Source organism: Entamoeba invadens (assembly GCF_000330505.1).
Source record: "Entamoeba invadens IP1 unplaced genomic scaffold scaff_1105074725735, whole genome shotgun sequence".
In the NCBI taxonomy this organism is placed as follows: domain Eukaryota; phylum Evosea; order Mastigamoebida; family Endamoebidae; genus Entamoeba; species Entamoeba invadens.
This window is the reverse complement of record NW_004191915.1, coordinates 20951-35140: the sequence shown is the minus strand read 5'-3', so window position 1 is coordinate 35140 and position 14190 is coordinate 20951. Positions and strand designations below refer to the sequence as shown.

The window sequence follows — 14190 nt, the reverse complement described above, 5'->3', positions numbered from 1 at the left end:
TGTTTTAAAGTTGTGATTCGCTCGAACATTTTGTTGTTCCCAAGAATGTTACAACCACTGGAAGCTTTTGTTTTAAGTTGTGTACATCACTCACAAAAATAGTATTTGATACAAATTGTCGTGAGAATGAATTTGGAATGCAAACATTGGAAAGTGGAGTCTTTGAAGAATGTAATTTACTTTGTGACATTGTTGTTCCACAAAGTGTATCGATGATTAGCAATTGGTGTTTTGCAAATTGTTACAAATTAAGTAAAATGGATATTCCTTATAAATTAGTTGAAATTGGAGACTATTGTTTTTACAATTGTACATCCCTTGTTGATATTGTGTTAAATAACGATGTAAAGACAATTGGAAATCATTGTTTCACGAGTTGTAATTCTCTTAAAAAAGTTGTGTTGTCAACCACACTGACTTCACTTGGTTACAATTGTTTTGACAATTGTGTTTCACTTGGTATACTCAACATTCCCAAAACACTTCTTTCAATTGGAGACTTTTGTTTTCAAATGTGCGTTTCAATTAGTACTTTAAATATACCTAAATGTGTTACTTACATTGGAAAAGAATGCTTCGATCGTCATATCATCATCAAGTTTAATTAAACGAAAGTTTTCAAACTTTTTATTCGAATAGTGTATTAATTTATTTTTATATATAATGATAAATATAAATTTTAAATTGTTTATTTTCATATTATACACTAAAATTATACATTGTGTCATTTGTAATAAGGTGTATTAAAATAAAATTTATTATATATAATTGTTATATTTTGTATACCTTTTGGTTAAATACATTCGTTTTTTAATTTAATAAATATCATAATGTTATTAGTTGCTCCTCGATAAATAAAAAATAGACACAATAATTATAATTTTTATTGTTAAACTCGCCTATTTGTTGGTATTAATTCATATAGTTTAAATAAAAAAAATAATGTAATTACAATTATAATTCGAAGTTAAAAATATAAAATTATAATATTACTTAATGAATTATAATTATTTATACTTGTTAACAATAACATTTGAAATACGTCTTTTTTGATTGACCTTATTTTGAAAGGACATTTAGAAGTTTTTGGTGTTTTTCCCTTTTTGGCTTGTGTATTGTTATACACTTAATAAACTATTTAAAAAAGGTAAAATATATTTAATAAATTTGAGTTCCCGTTTTTTAAACAACTTGTATTCTGTAAGATTTTGTTTTTTAATGTCAAAAATGTTTATTTTTTTTTATTTTAAAAATCAAACAACAAAAACATATCATTTTCTGTAAACACAAAAAAATGCACAAATCGTCACAATTAATGATACAGTCAGTATATTAATTTATAAATAATAACAGTAAAAACAACAAATAAACAACAATTGTTTCGAAATTAAGTGACAGAATTCATAATATACGTTATTTTTTTAATTTGATATCCACAAAAAATAGAATCCCGAATTTGATTTTTTAAAATAAAAAATAGAAACTATTTATAAATACTATAACCAGTTTTCTATGTCCACAACACTTTCGTTTAAACGCCTAGAAATGGTATATCTAATGCGTGTTATTTTAGAACTTCATTATTTAGTAGATATGAAATCTCTTCTTTTAGTGAGTAAAACTACATTATCAGCATTCAAAGCACTTAAAATTACACCACGTACAAACAATGAACGATTAATGTATTGGTTTCTTTATCATTTCACACCAGACACCGTCGATTTTGGTTTTGGTTTTTTTAGTAAAGCGTTTTCATTTAAAAATATCAAGCAGTATATTAATGTTGATTTTTACCAACTGTTTGTAAACAAAATGATTACTGATAAATTTGCCAAGGAATACTTCTGCAAAATCACTCGACTGAATTTATCAACAACAAATGAACGTTTTGAATTAAACCACGTCAGACTATTTACACGTCTAGAATATCTTTGTGGTAACTTGGCGCATATTGTCGACTTTTTTGTGAAGTACATAGGTGACGAGAACGACCGGTTTCTCAGTCTTCCACGGAAAGTTGTTATTTATGACAAATTTGAAGAAAAAGACGAAATGTTATTGACAAAATTAAATCAGTTAATACCTAAAAATGGAAGAACGGAAATTGTATATATAGCTGACACACATATTATATCGGAAAAGATGTCAAAGTTAATGAAAAATGGAGAGTACTTCTATAGAACTCTTTCAGGAAACTCATTGCCCACATTGAGAGAGAAAATGTGTCCAATAAAGTCAACTGTCAAAATCAGTGATAACCCACCTTTAAAAGATTTCATTGGATTAATTGAGAAATGCACGACTGAGACATTCAAAGCCAAAAATTGCTTAGAAAAGCCAGTGGTGTTGTTTGATAATAACATAAAAGAAATTACACTAATAAATTGTAAAGGAAAACAAACAAAAAATTTTAAAGGGAATGAAATGAATGGACTTCCACTGATGTGGTATGACTCACTTGTTTTAGAAAAGATTACAATGAAAAAGTGTCGAAATATCTTCTTTCAAAGTAAGTCAAAATACTTTAGAAAAATAACAATTTTTGATTGTACAGCCATTCAAGTGTATTACGACTTCACTGAATTTGATGAAATTTACGTCTTGAAATCAAAAGCTGTGATGTTTATTCACACGTTGAATCACATGGATGTGTCAAGTAAAGATGTCACATTTGCAATTGAAAATGTAACACTAAATGACACAAAAAGTGGTACGCCTTTACTTGTCACATCTAGAGAACACGTAGAAGACAAACTTGATAAAATTGACAAAGAAAATGAAGTACTTATTGACCACAAACTTGAAAGTACTAAACAAGTAACTTCAGAAAATGATAAAGTAAAAACATTGCAAGTCTCTTCTTTACATCCAACAACAATCCACCGTTTGTATATCATTAAAAGTCAATCAGTATCTACAATCGAATTTCTATCTATGGAACGAGTAGTTCTTTCGTTATCAAATAAAATCAGTTTCGTTGGTGGTGAGCACTTCAAACCATTTGTTTCATATGAAGCTGAAGGGATGGGTACCATTAATTTTCAATACAAAATTCCTGAATGGTTTCTAAAGATGTTGACCATCACAAGTAAACAAGACAGAGGACCCAAATACTGTGAATTTCCCTCTCCATTCCCTTTTGTACATTTACATAATAACAACGAAGCTATTGCAAAATCGGTGTATTGGGTGCCTCACAGATTTTTTAATATTGATGGGCGTATTATAATTGATGAAGATGGGTGTATAAAACGAATTAAAAGTGCCAACTTTGTGACTGGAGACAAAGTTGTGTCGTTCGACTTTATGACAATTCATTTTACAGCCTCGCCAATGAGAGTCTTAAACAAATCTGGTGAATTGGAGGACATTTACAATATTAGATACTTTGAGGTTGAAGTGACAGGCCCTTCTACTGTGGCCATTGGCCTATTCACAAACAGTGTATTTGCATTCGAAAAAGACCAGATGGTGGGATGGATGGAAAACACGATAGGATATCACAGTGATGATGGTAATATATATCAGGGGTATAATTCAGCGATAGTGCATACAAACAAGACGTATGGTAATGTCATTGATGCGATCACTGTAGTTGGTTGTGGTGTTCTTGTCGACAGCAAAAACGTGTTTTTCACGTTGAATGGTCGTATTGTATATCAAGTGAAGAAAGAGTGGAATGTGTTTTGTGCGGCTATCACAATGGGAGAGTACAAACACATTCGCATTAACCGTGGCGAAAGGGAGTTTGTAGCTGATGTGAAAAAGATAGCAAAAGGTAAAGGAAAGAAAGTTGGGAAATATGAAATTGAGAGACTTGAAGATGATATAACAAACAGTCGCAAAGAGTGTGTTGTTATGTAAATTGGATTTGTTTAACATCTTAACAAGTAAATAGTTGTTTTTATTAATTAATTACTATTATAATTGAATCTATAGTTATTAATTAAAATACCAAACAATTAATGATATAATAGTATAATTATTTAATAATATGTTTACTATAAACAATAGTAAAATAGAACATATTAAACCTAGTTGTATCAATTCTTTATATGAATTCTTTATAAGAAAATAAGACGCAAAAAGCACTTAAAACCACTTCAATTCATTCACTCCTTTGTGTTTTGCTTTCTTTTTTATTTTTGTTGTGTTTTTTGTCTTCTGAAACAGATATTTCAAGTTGAGAAACGGCCTTTGTTTCTTTATGTTTTAAAACTTGTGGCACTGCTGTATCTTTTTCAGTGCAATTGTTCTTTGAGTGTCCATATTTTCCACATATAAAACAACGCTCTACTTCTTCCCCCATCTTTTTAGTGAACTTCAAACCGTAGTTCTTTGTTTCTTCGTTGTTTTTGAACTCTGTTTTGACCTTATTAGCCGTCTCCATATTTTTAAGAACTACATTGACAGTGTAGCCAATCAACGTCCCTTTTTTGGCAATACCTCTCTTGACACTCTTCACTTTATATCCCTTCAAATACTTCTTGACGTCATCTTCGCTCTTGTCCAGGCCTCTGAACGAAAAGTTCACTGTGGATCCCGATGAATCTTTTCTTTCAATGGATATTTTGATCTTGACTCCGTCCCACTCACTATCATTTTTCTCTTTTATAAGGGTGTCAGCTACTTCCTTATCTCCCATTGTAATAACACAGTGATTCAATGGAGTGTCTTTTTTATTGTGTATTATCATCTGAAATAGGAGAGTATTTATTAAAGAGAGCGCGGATGGCATTTTCTGTCATTGTAGAGTCGATGGGTTGGATTTGTACTTTGATTGTGTTTGTTTCTGTCGTTCAAAATTATAAGTGCTAAAGTAAACTGAAAAGGTCGCACCACATTCTTTTTTATTCTTTTTTGTTTTTTGATTTAAATAAAGGTGCATATTGACTTGACATTGTCATATTCAAAATTATTGATAAATATAATACAGTGCTCATTGGTTTCAAATTGATAATATTTTTTAATAAATTGATTATGTTTTTATATTTATCGACAGTATTTTTTATGGTTTATATTGTATTTAATGAATTATATTACTATTAATGAAATAGATTGTGTTTTTTATAATTTATATTACTTTTAATGAAATAGGCTGTGTTTTTTTATAAATTATATAGCATTTAATGAAAGTGATTATATTTGTAATAAATTATATGGCATTTTTCTAATTTATACAACATTTTTAGTAAAATCAATATTTTTTTTCTAAAATATATAGGATTTTTGATAACTTATATAACTTTTGTTTGAAAATGTTTTGCTTTTTTTTACAAATTATTGGATATTCCCGAATATTAGGAATAAAAATACACATAATAAGCAAGTTATTATTTGTTAAAAATACTTAATATGTAACTATATTTATACTATTATATAACGAAATTTTAATCTATTTTTATTGTTTATTTTAATACAAATTTTTACAATTATGATACATGATAAAAATAATTAATTTATAATATAACTTTATCAATAATTATTACAAATATTTTATTATTGAATATATAATTATATATATTATATATTATATATATCATTATAATAGACTAATAAATGAACTATATTAACCATACATTGTTTAAAAACATTTGATTAAATATTTTCTTGGTTGTACACTCGAGGCCACACAATTTCCCTAACATTTTCAAAACAACTTTGGCACTCTTCTGGTTTAATAGTTAAAAAACCATCTCTGATTTTTTCAAGAAAATTTTCGATGCCATTCCAAGTTCTCACATTTTTTTCAACCCTGCTTTTCCAGATCCCAAATATATTTTCAATTGGGTTTAGTGCTGGTGAGTACGCAGCATTAAATACGACAGTGTGGTTTGTATTATCTAGCATTCTTCTCATAGTGTTGTGAATATCACAATTATCCACCCAAAAAACGCATTGTCTCTGTTTTAAATCATACTCATGAATTAGGTACCGGAAGTAGTCTTCGAACGAATTTAATGTGTTTGTTCCACAAACCACATTGCAATAAGAGAGTCCGTCACAATCAACTGCGCATATGGAGGTGAGGCGAAGACCACCTTTTGATTTTGTGATGAAGGCTTCCTTCCCTCTAACTGACCAGCCATATGCAGGAGTTGATGCTACAGTCCAACTGGTTTCATCTATACAAACCCAACGTGCTCCACCTGTTATATAACCCCTTAGAGCGTTTACTGCTGCAATTCTTTTTTCTTTATTATCTGGCGTGTTGCTTGTTGGCCCTCTTGTCTTTGTTCTTTTGAAAGAAAAAATAGGGACTTCTCTCTCTTCACCTGTTGCTGTTTTACCAGTCATGAAATTTCCAATTGATGATATCGAAGGTGCATAAAGATCAATGTCCTCTTTAGTAACAGCAACCTTGGATATTTTTGGAATATCCAAAATTATTTCATCAACATCTTCTTCTTCGCGTAATTTTTCTTCTTGTGCTATCATTTTTCTAATTGAAGTTATTTTTGTTGTTGTGTCTTCTTTAATAGCTTTTTCTACCAATTTTTGAAAAGGTAAAGTACAGCTTTGTCTTCTATAATGATTTTTTGGATATATTGATATCCCTTTTCTTAACATTGAAAGATACTTTTCAATGTTTATTTTTTTAATCCCAATTATTTCTGAATATCGTGAAGCATTCATGTTATCACCATTTTTACTCCATAGTTCAACCAAAGAATCTCTTTGATCAATTGTAACACGAGAATAAGGTCGTGTATTTGTTTTCTTCTTTTTTGAATCCAATTTTCGGGGCCGACCCCGTGATCTTTTTTGAAGAGGTGGGATATCTCGATGGGGCAACATTACAGGTTGTACAGGTTGCCCTTGCATGGATAATGGTGCATTTTCATGATAGTCGTTTCTTGCTCCTGGATCTCTTCTGTCGATATAATCCAATTGCATGATATCATTTTTTGCCCGTTATTTAAATATACATAATTATGTTAAAAAAAATATCCTCATTGTGAAGAGGTTCTAAATAAAAATAGATTAAAATTTCGTTATATAATAGTATAAATATAGTTACATATTAAGTATTTTTAACAAATAATAACTTGCTTATTATGTGTATTTTTATTCCTAATATTCGGGAATATCCAATAATTTGTAAAAAAAAGCAAAACATTTTCAAACAAAAGTTATATAAGTTATCAAAAATCCTATATATTTTAGAAAAAAAATATTGATTTTACTAAAAATGTTGTATAAATTAGAAAAATGCCATATAATTTATTACAAATATAATCACTTTCATTAAATGCTATATAATTTATAAAAAAACACAGCCTATTTCATTAAAAGTAATATAAATTATAAAAAACACAATCTATTTCATTAATAGTAATATAATTCATTAAATACAATATAAACCATAAAAAATACTGTCGATAAATATAAAAACATAATCAATTTATTAAAAAATATTATCAATTTGAAACCAATGAGCACTGTATTGTTATTATATAATTGGTCCAAAAATTGGGTTTCACCAATATTTGAAAATTAAATAAAAACCAATATTTTTAATAAACAAAATTAATTAAAAAACAAAACTGTATAACAATAAATAACCTATTTTTGGCGATCAATAAGGTTAATAGAATAAATAAGGTTGATGGACAGACTTTATCATTATACAGATTGTATATTTAATAAGTGCCAAAAACTTAAGAATTGGTTGATGAGAAAATATTCGGGTTTTATTTTTTTGGTTTTTATTTGTTTTTTTTTCTTGATAATAATTGATATGAAAATGGGAGCCAAATTCATTTCATTTCTTAAAATAATTATGGCACCCTGTAAATACTCGATCTGTAATTTTGACAAATTTGTTTACTAAACGAAAAAATGAATGAAAGAGTGGTTTAAATGTATTTCACCCCAGTTGGATAGACTGGGTCTGTAGTAACTCCACAAGTGTTTCCTTCAATAGCCATAAGAATATATCCTTTATCTCCCCAGCTTCTTCCCCATGAGTTTCTCACAATCCAATATTCTTCTCCGTTCAAATTTCCATATCCAACTGCTGAAATTTCGTGGTTCAATCTATTAATTGCTGATGAGCATTTTGTGTCGTGATAAACACCAGTTTTGTACAATTGGAATTTGACTGATGATGCGTCGATAGCTACATCAACGACACCATCAACTAGTGCACTTTTAAGAGCATCATTGTTCCTTTTGGCAACTTTGGTGTATCCAGAAACAGTCGCAAACTTCTTTGATAAATCGACCTTACATTCACCATCAGTAGCAGTGAAAGGATAGTCTTTTTCTTGGACAATACCATTTTCTTTTATATAATCATAAACTTTATACCCAAATCCACCATTGCATCCATTGTTTTCTGAACAGCGAATGGCCTGTTCCTCTGATAAGTCCAATGTTTTTGGATCACCTTTTATGAATAACAATCGCCCTTCAAGTGAGGCGAGCGCACCAAATGAATAACACCCACCACATGGATTTTGGTCTCGAATTTTTGTTACTTTGCCGAGTGTTCTAAGATCCAAGGTTTCTGGGAAGGATTTAAGAGACTCTTTTTGTGTTGAGACTGAATTGTCTTCTTCTTCTTCCGAATCTTGATGACTGCGTTTCAAAGTTTTGAGATATTCCTCGTGAGTATGAGCAGCAAAGGGTCCATCAACATCAAGCTTAAACGTGTTATGTTTGTTGAATTCATCAACGAATCTAGCATTTTGAACGAAAATGGCTCGTCTTCGTAATGACTCGATAGCAGAGAAGTGTTTATCAAATTTAGATACCCAATTATCAAAGTCAAACGAATTGGAAAAGGATACAAGAAGGCAAATCAGAGCGAACATTTGTGTTTGTTGTAGTTCAAAACATACCTTTTATTGCCAATCTCAAGAAAATCAGAATGAAGGAAAAAGTATTATTTTGTTTTCAAAAAGATACCTAAATGGTTGTAATTTGTTTCAATGTTTTGTATCATTTTATTAATATTAAGATAATACAGCTTTTAATTAATTTCTTTTAAAAGGAATTATGAAGACAAATTGAAATTTCACAAAAGTTGGTTTTTCCAATTATATAATAAAACAATTAAAAAGAACTTCCATATAATTGAAAAATAGGATAAGTGTTTTTGTTTCAATTTTATTATATAAATTAATAAAACATTATACAACAATTGTTATAAGTCTAATTAAATATTTAAAGGGAATATGGGATTTGATTAAAAAATAATTCATGTTGTTTTTATTTTTCCTTCTTTTTTGTTTGTTTCAAATGTGTTTAATTATATTTTTTTAGTTATATAAAATTGTTATATTATAGTTTATTTTTAATTTAATTGTGTTTTTGGGAAATGAAAACAAAAGAAAAATCAAAGATGATAGAAAAGAAAAATGGTCTAACTTAGCTTATTGATTTGTCAAAAATAAACACTGATTTTATAATTTGTTGACTCTTTCAAAAATCAAAGAATAATAATTACAACAAACACACTTTCTGGTTATTTATTTTTACATTTGATTAATTACTTAATATTTATATTAACTATTTAATTGATGTTATAATGTTATTATTATAATAATTTGTAATATAATAATATTAATTAAGTATGTTGTTTTAAGATAGTTCATATCTTAACTTTTGAATGTTATTAATCTCTTGTAAAAATAACTAATAGTCATTGTTAATATTTAAATTACTACAAATTCATCTAATTTAATATATATTATAAACTAAAATCATTTTACTTGCGATACAACAATAATAAGTGTTAAATACATCGCAAATTATAATAAAAAATATTATAAATACCACAACTAATAAAAAACAAATAAAAACAATAAAATCACACAGTTAAACATTTATTTTATGACTTGGTTATTCGTTTGAACGATTTTACTTTTTGGAATTTTACCATCCAGATTTATATACAATATATATCCAGTCAGTGAATTGGTTTACTAATCCACTTGTCTTCCAGTTTCAACATACTTACAATTGTTTTTTTAGTGAGTTCTTCTGCTAATGATCTTGGAACAATTTGTGTGTCTTCGAGGTCTATTTGTGTTCCAACTATCAAGAATTTAATGTTCTGTTCTGAATTTAAACTTTTGTAAATTGTTGATTATTTAGTCTGACCACTCAAATGTTTCAAATGATTGGACAAAAAATAAAATCGCTATTATATTGTTCGAGCTTATTGTTAGTGCACTTATATATAACAATTCAATTCCAAAATGTAACAGCCAAATAAAGGTTAATTTTGTTTCTTTAAACTTTAAATGTTTGAAATAAATACAGTAAAACCTCCCAAGAGTGGGAAAATGTGGGAATTTTGTTCTCTCAAAAGCGGGCATTTTTAGCCAATCAAACCTCAATTACCGCTCGATAGAGAACTCCATTTTTAGTTTTAGTCTAAAAAATCCGTTCTTGAGAGAACCCGCTCTTCAGAAGTACTGCTCTTGGGAGCTTTTATTGAAATAAAAATTGTAATTTTAGGTGATTATATTTGAAAACTATTATTTGAAGTTTAAATGGCAATTTTAAGTAAACTAATTTTGACATAATTCAGTTTAAAACTTTAAAAATGTCATTTTTGTTAATATTTTTAAATGCATTTTCATAATTGATAAGTCGCGCATTAATTTAGTCTGTTTATATATATAATACTATTTAACTTGACAAATATTTATTTTTATTTGTTCCTTTCCATATATTTTTTCCTTAAATAAACTTGGAACAAACAAAGAAATTCAAAATAAAAAACATCATTTTTAATAATCATCTGGTTAAACAAAAAATAATGACAAACGAAAAGAACACTCAATTGCCATCATTTGTTAAAGAAGAGAATGATGAGAATGACCGGTTTTATCATGATATGTGTGTACGGTCTTTTATGGTAACTTTACTTGGAATGTGTGGGTATTCAATTTATATAGACAACAAGAAAAAATCTCCATTTGAAATTAGAGTTGTTGGCATACAGAAGCGAGGCTCTTTAAAGAAGATATTTAATGAAAATGATTCGATGATTTACAGGGATTGTTATGTGATTGATCTTTTAAAAAAGAATGGATTTGAAGTAGTGATAGACAACACAAATGGCATTCTTTGTATTAAAAATGTCAATGAAAAGTCTTCAGAAAAACAAAAGAATTATACATTTGATGACATTATGGAGTCTGGTTGTCAATGGTACATGAAGTTGGTAAGAGTTAATTTTAAGTGCAATATGAAATACATTAGAATAAGCTGAATTGTTTTTATTGTTTGTTTTTTATTCTTTATTCAATTTAACATTCAACACCTTGTCAAATTACATCTAAAAATCTTAGAATATCAACATTCATATTTTTATTATTTGAATTTTTTAAATTAACATTACTAACAGTGTATTGTTTAATGATGAATTGATGAATTTTTATTGGAAATAAATTGGTTATTGTAAAATATTATGTGTCATACGATTATTTACATTTATACCCATTCAATAAGAACTTTAATAAAATTGAATGATAACCTTATTAAAATTGGCAACATTTTTAATACCATGAAGAAGATCAACATCAACAAATATTTTATTCAAACTTTATTTTTACTATTAAAATTATTAGTTGATTGATATGTCGGTTAATAACGAGAAATCTATTTCCGTACAAAAAATAACAACAATAATATGAAAAAACAAAATTTATTTGACTGAATTTCGATGTTGAATTTCATACAATGTAATCCTTTTACTGTGATAATTACTATTTAGACCATTATTTAGTTCATCCAATTATTATGCTACAAAGAGTCCCATATTTACTAGCTGTATCATTTTTAATTTGGATACCGACGTTCCCCCTAGAGTAATATTTCCAATTTTATTGCACTTCTGGAGTAATAAGTCGACACCGTTGTCAGTGATTTGCGTGCACATTCTGAGTTCGATATTTGACAAGAACGGGCAGTACGCTGCGATATTTCTAAGTAAATCGTCTGAACAGTTCTGCGAGAAGTTGAGTTTCAAAGTGTTCAAGAACTCAGCTTGTTCAATGAAGATATATCCGTCGTTAATGCAAATGCCTTGGAGAGCGAAGTAATTCAGCCGTAACAAGTAATTTGCGATTTTCCTTATGCCGTTCTCGCCAATGGTACTATCAAAGGAGATGTCCAGGTACTGCAAACTTCGCATCTGAGCGATGATCCCTGCGGAGTACTCATTGAGACATACACAGGACGAGATGTCCAAATTAGATATTTGTGGACATGAGATAGCAATTTGGGATAAGACTGTGTTAGTGATTCCTCTGTTATTTGAGACAAAGACAGTCTTAAGGTATTTACAATTAGCGACGAATTTGACCCACGAGATCTCAGGAATGAAGTCGTTGTTACTTGCATAGAAAGCAGTCAAAGAGTTTGAGTTGAGAGACAAAATAGCTAAGGAGAGTGGGGAGAGGGAGACCGAATTGGAGATGTTCAAAGACGTCAAGTCGTTTCCTCTTTCTTTAAATAACGCGCCGAAGGCGCGATCAGTGATTTTCGTGCATCTTTTGAGAGAGATTGAAAACGGTTTAATTTTGGCTCCTGGGGTGTGGAGACTTCTTCTAATAGTTTCATTGAAGAGAATTGTCGCATTAACAAAATCTTCTAAAGAATTGTCTGCGACAAAAGTGTCGTCCAAGATGAGAGTAGTAACTTGTGGAGTTGCTGTTAAAATGGTCCCAATGAATTCGTTAGAAAATTGAATGCACGCAGACAAGTTCAAATAACGCAAGTTCTCCATCCATCTAAATAGTGTGCCACGGAACATCGGGTGGTACGTCTCTAAGATCTTCTCTCCGTTCAAATTAAAGCACCCCGAAAGGTTCAAATATTTGAGTGAAAATTGAGAGTCGAAGAGTTGGGCTAATGTCAGATTCGATGCCTGTGAACACCCCGAAAGATTCAAATGCTCCAAATTCGGATTTAACCGCTGAACGAACTTCTGCAGAGCAAAGTCCGATATCCGGGCATTGCCTAAGGAGACAAAGAGTAAATTAGGGTTTTGCATAGAAATTTTTTCTAAGGAGAAGTCGTCGAGGTTTTGGCAGCCAAAGAGCTCCAATTCCTTCAAGTTTTTTAACACACAAAAAGACGAGGAAGTCAGTCGTAAATTGTTTCCTTTGAAACTCTGCAGATTTGAATATGAATTTAAAAAGAGAATTCCAGCGTCTGTGATTTTGGGACAATTGGAGAGGGAAAGTACTTCGATGGGAGCCTTAATAGTCGCTAGGGTTTGAAGACATTTGTCATCAAAGGCTACACAAGAGTCCGCATTTAAAAATTTCAAATATTTGAGACTCGATAACATCACACTTAATGACTCAGATGAGGAACAGTTCGCATTCGATATATCAAGCGTACTGATGTGAACATTTTGACATAACTGAAACATGTTTAAACACGTCACTTTGGTCAATAAATGCGTGCCATTTATATCGACAGAAATAAGACGCGTCCCACCCACAAATATCCGATATAAAATGAGGTTCAAATCTTGCTCCGTAGCTTTTGGGTTGTTCGAGACTTTCTTCACAAGTTTTGTCGCTAAAACGGGGGGAAGAGTGATAGGGGCGTGCGACTGATTCATCGAAAAATTGGATTGAAATCGCTCAAATGAATTTAACACGATTTCGCTCAATGACGGGATCAATGACTCCGCACTACTTTCTAAGAAAAACGGTCGTGAAGGAAAGTTCAAACTGCTTTGCTTAGTCCGACTGAATCGGGAAGAGAAGGCTGACGGCGTCGCCATCGCTCAGTTTTCTGGATATTTGAATTTTTGTTTTCAAAGCCCCGGGTACCATTAATATATAATTAATTTATCATTAAATATAGTTTTTTTTTATCATTTAAGAATAACGATTTCTTGATGGAAAATGGACATCCGAATTTTTTGAAGAGAACGAATTCAATCAATTACAAAAGTATTTGAAATGGAGGAAAAAATCGAACAGATGGAAACGTAATCATTAATTATAGTTACTTTTATTAGAGTTAATGGTTTATTTGAGAGTTTTGAGAATTGAGAAATGAAGAATTGAAAAAGAAAAATTAAAAGAAATATCAATCGTTTCATGAGAAATTATTGTTTTATAATGGATGTTTCAAAATATATAAAAACGGGAAGTCTATGTATTTATTTGATGAAATTTTGGAAGAAAATTCGGAGTTGAGAAAAAGATA

General features: G+C 29.6%; 5 protein-coding genes across 5 annotated transcripts; 2 read left to right on the top strand and 3 right to left on the bottom strand.

Annotated features, from left to right (window-relative positions):
• Positions 1–45: 45 nt before the first annotated feature.
• Positions 46–608, top strand: EIN_290490 (hypothetical protein; the record flags this gene model as incomplete). The annotated part of the gene is made up of 2 exons (XM_004185919.1): positions 46–76; positions 103–608. 2 exons carry the CDS (start codon positions 46–48, stop codon positions 606–608), a joined length of 537 nt encoding a protein of 178 aa, XP_004185967.1.
• A 904-nt stretch (positions 609–1512) lies between these two features.
• On the top strand, positions 1513–3864 carry EIN_290480 (hypothetical protein; the record flags this gene model as incomplete). The annotated part of the gene is made up of 1 exon (XM_004185918.1): positions 1513–3864. One exon carries the CDS (start codon positions 1513–1515, stop codon positions 3862–3864), a length of 2352 nt encoding a protein of 783 aa, XP_004185966.1.
• A 244-nt stretch (positions 3865–4108) lies between these two features.
• On the bottom strand, positions 4109–4696 carry EIN_290470 (hypothetical protein; the record flags this gene model as incomplete). Its single annotated transcript, XM_004185917.1, has 1 exon — positions 4109–4696. One exon carries the CDS (start codon positions 4694–4696, stop codon positions 4109–4111), a length of 588 nt encoding a protein of 195 aa, XP_004185965.1.
• Positions 4697–7859: 3163 nt separating this feature from the next.
• On the bottom strand, positions 7860–8819 carry EIN_290460 (cysteine proteinase 2 precursor, putative; the record flags this gene model as incomplete). Its single annotated transcript, XM_004185916.1, has 1 exon — positions 7860–8819. The coding sequence occupies one exon, from the start codon at positions 8817–8819 to the stop codon at positions 7860–7862; it is 960 nt and encodes a 319-aa protein (XP_004185964.1).
• Positions 8820–11758: 2939 nt separating this feature from the next.
• On the bottom strand, positions 11759–13759 carry EIN_290450 (F-box/LRR-repeat protein, putative; the record flags this gene model as incomplete). The annotated part of the gene is made up of 1 exon (XM_004185915.1): positions 11759–13759. One exon carries the CDS (start codon positions 13757–13759, stop codon positions 11759–11761), a length of 2001 nt encoding a protein of 666 aa, XP_004185963.1.
• Between the last annotated feature and the right edge of the window lie 431 nt (positions 13760–14190).